We start from the raw sequence: 5,257 nt of genomic DNA on the forward strand, positions 1-5,257 counted from the left end.
TGCAGAACCAGCACAAATCCTTCCTGAAGATGATATTCCTGAGAGGCTCATCACCTCGCATGGGGGCTGCCTCTCAAAGGTTTCCCTACTTCCAACACTGCCACAGTGGGGACATGGCTTCCTTATCTAAACTCTAGCACTTGAGCAAGTAAGTAGAGAGGCCTGTTGTCACCATCTTGGTTCCTGGCAAGATTAAGTGTAGATGGTGTAGAGTTAGAAGATGGAGCCCACAGTGTCCAGACTTTTCCATCTGGATGGCTAATGTGGCCTTTTGGCCCTTAGCATCCAGCAATAGCAGTGACTGAGAGATACCCCAGAGTCTGTGGAGTGTTGTTAGCCAAGATGGAGAGCCATTCATCCAGGAACTACTTTATCCATCTGTCCTTGTTAGATTTGTCAACTTGAGAAAGGCTACAGTCACGAGAAGGGAAAGCCTCAATTGAAGAATGGCTCAGATCAGATTGGTCTCTGTGTGTGTGTCTATGGGGGGTTATCTCCACTGTTAACTGATGTAGAGACCAATTGTAGATGGTACCATCCACAGGCAGGTAGTCTTGGGTTGTATAAAAAGCTAGCTAAGGGCTAGAGAGACGGCTCAGGGTTAAGAGCACTGACTGCTCTTCCAGGGGTCCCAAGCAACCACATGGTGGCTCACAACCATGTGTAATGAGATCTGATGCCCTCTTCTGGTGTGTCTGAAGACAGCTACAGTGTACATATATGTATGAGTGTATGTATGTATGTATGTATTATGTATGTATGTATGTATATAGAAGCTAAGCACAAGCCTGTGACCCAGAGGGCAGCACTCTTCTGTGGTTCCTGCTTCCAGGGCCGATGAGCCTCCAAGGCTGATGAGTTCCTGCTCTGACTTCCCTCAAAGATGGACTGTGTATGACCTGGAAGTGTAAACCTCTTCTACTGGAGTTGTTTATGGTCAGAGTATTTTTATCACATCAACAGAACAGAAAACTAGAACACCATCCGTTTGTCAGGCCCATATTGGATACTGTTCTAGAGTCCCTTGTCCTCAAGAGCTCGGCCTGCAATGCCCAGGGGAAGGCCCTGTGACTGGCAGCACACTCAGTCCTAGACGAAGTCTGAGCAGAAGCCAGCGGTATCCCACCCTGCCATTCTTTAGCCTGCCTGGCTCGCCCATCTTTTGAGGTGTTCTACCAGCCACCACAGTGTACCCTTCCTTTGGTGTGGCCTAATCCCTTTCTCCTGAGTTACACTGGACCAGGCTGGCATCCTTCAAGACTGCCTCAGAGAAGAGACAGTTTCCAAGGAGAAGATGACATGAATGGCCATGTTAGGCCTGGCTCTTTGACCACAGGTCTCCTCACCTTGCCCTGCTACGGTCTCCTGTCCAAGGTTTAAAGGCGAGGGATAAATTAGGTATTTGACATCAGGTATATGGGGGTAGGTCTCCAACGCAAGAAAGGGTCACTATATCAGAAACATGTCCAGTGGTGACTCACGGTTTGACTTCCATGGCCCATTAGAATTCAGAGACCATGAGGGAAGAAAGTCCTGTTTATTTATGCTGCTTTCTACCTGGCCCTCAGGTTCACAATCTCATTCTACAATCAGTCCTTCCCACTTCACAGTTGAGGTAAATAAGACTCAAGATTCACATAGGGACTCATGCTCAGCTAGAGTCCATTCAAGGGGAGGACAGAGTTGAGTTGTTTAATTCCAAAGATGGTGACGCAACCACACCAAGAGACTCCTCCAGAGCTCATCCCGGGGCAGAGCCTCGGTGAGGCAGGACTGCCCTGTTGCCTGGATTCTCAGAAGTGGCCTGGGCTGACTTTTGCCCTCCACATCTGTAGTAGAGAGTCCCGACGGGTGGTGTAGGGCAAATGGTTGATGCGGAACCAGTGTCTGGGAACAATGTTTCCACTTGGTGTGTACAGCTTTTCCCCTTGTCTGCCCAGAAGACTGCGTAGGGCTAAGTTGCCTGACAGAATCTTCTCATAGAATTCCACTCCACCCCGGACATAGGCTGCAGACAGAGAGGCCGTGCGGTGGTCCAGCCAGCCTTCCAGGGCAACAGTGAGGGAGTCTTTGGAAAAGGCGTAGGCCACATAGCCTACCACTATTGCCACCAGGTTGAAGGCAGCTCGTAAGCTCATGGGGCCTCCGTAGAGACCCAGGGCATGCTTGGCACCCACACTTATTGCCCATGTTCCTGCTAGGCAAACAGGGGCTGGCAGGGTCTGTAGGGCAGCCATGCCGCTCTCCAGGTATACCACCTCCTTGGCCAAGGCAAACTTCTGGGCATCATGAGACAGGGTCAGGGCATCTCTCAGCCTGGTGCCTGCTGGGCTTTGCCAATCCACTTTTTGCCCATGTATGACCACAGTGTGGTCAATGTTGGTCACAAGGCCACCCAGGAAGATGGCGGGGATGCCTACCACAGCCCCAGCAGGCAATTGTGGGAAGCCAGCACTCACAGGCTGAAAAGTGAAGGCAGTGAAAGGCTTGTAGCAGTGACCTGAAGGGACACCTATGTCCTTTAGCACCTCTTGGAAGAGGCTCCGCAGCTGAGGGGAAAGAGGAGCTGGCTGGCCCTGAGGCCAGTACTGGTAGAGCCACTGAACTATGGGATCTGGGAAGAGGTGAAATGAGATTTGAACTCCAAACAGGCCCACACAGGAACCCACCAACAGGCTTGTTCTATGTCTCTGTATAAAGACTGCAGCCCTCCACAGAGGACCAGCCATGAGTACCGCCTCTGCTGATAATTTAGCCAAGAAGAGGAGAAGTCAGTCGATGGTTCTGTCAGGTTGTGGACTCCACCACCTCTGGGGCCACACAGTTCTTAACTGAAGTGATGCTGCACTGTGGTTGAGAGTATGGCTTCCATCCAGTCAGACACCTCAGGTTTCACGGAATCAGTTGTTCATCTGCCAGCCAGATGTGTAGCAACTGTGATAGGTACATACAGAGAGGACATTTCAGTGCCTCACAGTGGTGGGCATCCTGTGGCAATGCCTGCAATTACATATTGCCATGGCTAGACACAGCACTAAGTATTCAACAGCCTCACTCCATCCACCACTCATCCCAGAGTAACTCTAGCTGACTTATGAATGAACCAAATATTTAATTCACACAGACGCAGTTCTGAGAGCACTGCGTGTACAGCTGTCCTTCCGTGGCTACAAAGGTTTATTTCCAGGATCCCCACAGATATCAAAATCCAAAGACCATCAGCTGCTTCATAAATAGCACGGCATTTGCATATGAGCTCTTATATACATATGCCCACCTCTCACATACTTTAAATTATCTCCATACTACTCGTAATACCCACTACGACATGACACCACATATAGAGCTAGACTCTATAAAATGTCTGCATGCTTAGCAGACACAATTTTTCTTGCATATTTTCAGTTCTTGGCTGATTGAATATGCGTCCACGGATACAGCCAGCCAACTGCACTAGGATATACTTTTCATACTAATAAACACGGGGAAACTTTAAACGCACATGCACACACACATTTATACATAAATACACACTGCATGTGCATATCCTTAGAGGATTAGATTCAAGATCCCCAAACGTTCCAAGATCTTCTCGTGCTCATCTCTTGCAAAAACGGCTTAGTATTTGTTATGACCTATATTCCGAGTGCCTCTGCATTCCTCACAGTACTTATTACAATGCAAATGCTACGTATGTTGCTGTGGTGCTATATTGCTTAGGGAGTAAAGACCAGAAAATAAAGCCATGTTCAGTACAAGTAAAAAATTTCCCCCCAAACAGTTGTTCATAGGTAGCTGGTGGTATCACCAAATATAGTCTGAGGATGCAAATGATTCACTGGACGCAATCTAAGAAAAAAAAATCCTCCTCACTCCAGAACTCATACCACAACAGATGGTTTCCAGCTGTGAAAAGGGATGCGGCTGGACAGTTATATTGATCAGAATTCCAGGTGGCAACGCCATACCCTGAATAGCATCCCCTCTACCAAGCTCCCATGGTTGAGGTCACATTTTCATTATCTTAGGAGGTGGCTGTATTTGGAGCTTAGGTCTATGAGTGACTAGGAAACAGAAGGTTCTTGGGATGGCAATAATCAAATCTCAATGCTTTCAATCTCAGTTTAGGGCACATACAGAGAGAATACCACATGAATATTGAGGGGGAAAGATGGTCACTTGTTAGCCAAGCAGAAAGGCCCAGGGAGCCAAGCCTGGCCACACCTGCGTCTTGGACCTCCAGCATCTGAAACTAAGGAAAAATAAACTCCTGTCAGTCGGAACACGTGTCATGTGACACTTTGGTTGGCATGCTAACCACTGATAGTTGAGGCTCAGTATTTGATCACAGGCCGTTAGGGGTCCACAGCAAGCGGTTCACTTTAAAAATGTTATCTATTACATATACACAAATAGACCATCAACCTAACTCATTAGCATAGTTCATACTGTTTTGCTGGTGGTCGTTTTTACTTTTTCTTTGAAACAAGATCTCACAGGTGCACTTTTGAATATTCTGGGTGCCTTATTTCGTTAGTGATTATGTCACTAATTAAGGCTGTTATTTATCTTTGGATAAATTTCACTTTATTCCTATCTCTGTGAAGCGTTTGAATAGCAATGTCCTACCACAAACAAGACGCAGGATTCTGCATCACATAAGCTAACTCATTCTTTCCAAGAGGAAACTGAGGCTAGAAAAGGCAGGGTCCTTGGGAGGGAACCAAAAATACTCTCCCGGGTCGGCCTCTGAGTCTCGCAGGTGGCCTGGAAGCGGGTGTAGGATCCTGGCTTTAAAAGAGATCCCAATGGGATTCCACCCTGACTAGCACAGGGCTGCTTCCAACAACCGGAGCCTGACTGAACCCGGAAGCTGGACATCAGAGAACTCCTCTGCTCACAGCCGGATCTTACCTCTGTAGCAACCTTGGAACACGCCGCTCCTGCACCAGACTGGGCAGGCGCAAAGCACGCTGGTCTAGGGCCTTCGGGGGCGGGGCCGTTGCGAAGGGGCGGGCCGTTGCGGGCGGAGCTTGGTGTAGCGCTTCTGCTGTGGTCCTGGCTGTCACCTCCCTGGAGTCAGCTCTCTAAGTCTTATTCAGAGGGAGTAGAAGCAGCTTGAGGATTTTGTTATCCAATTCAACTGTGTCGCGGCGCCTGTCCGGGCTAAGATAGAGACTTGCTAGTCCGGATTTCTGTCAGTGCAGAATATGTATCTGTGCAGTACGCTGGGCAGAGAGCTAAGTTTAGTGAGAAA

The 5,257-nt window shown here is 48.4% G+C and overlaps 1 protein-coding gene across 3 annotated transcripts; it reads right to left on the reverse strand.

Moving 5' to 3' along the window:
- Positions 1 to 1,518: 1,518 nt before the first annotated feature.
- Tmem177 (transmembrane protein 177) lies at positions 1,519 to 4,944 on the reverse strand. 3 transcript variants are annotated; one of them, NM_001037776.1, is made up of 2 exons: positions 4,915 to 4,944; positions 1,519 to 2,934 (listed from the first exon to the last, which is right to left on the reverse strand). In NM_001037776.1, the coding sequence occupies exon 2, from the start codon at positions 2,727 to 2,729 to the stop codon at positions 1,794 to 1,796; it is 936 nt and encodes a 311-aa protein (NP_001032865.1). In that variant the 5' UTR covers positions 2,730 to 2,934; positions 4,915 to 4,944; the 3' UTR covers positions 1,519 to 1,793. The 3 variants fall into 3 exon arrangements, with proteins under 3 accessions (NP_001032865.1, XP_006249726.1, XP_063128307.1); XM_006249664.5 differs by having other exon boundaries at positions 1,523 to 2,934; positions 4,630 to 4,920; XM_063272237.1 differs by lacking the exon at positions 4,915 to 4,944 and adding an exon at positions 4,138 to 4,529 and having other exon boundaries at positions 1,523 to 2,934.
- Between the last annotated feature and the right edge of the window lie 313 nt (positions 4,945 to 5,257).

Source organism: Rattus norvegicus, chromosome 13, assembly GCF_036323735.1.
Source record: "Rattus norvegicus strain BN/NHsdMcwi chromosome 13, GRCr8, whole genome shotgun sequence".
NCBI classification, from domain to species: Eukaryota; Metazoa; Chordata; class Mammalia; order Rodentia; family Muridae; genus Rattus; species Rattus norvegicus.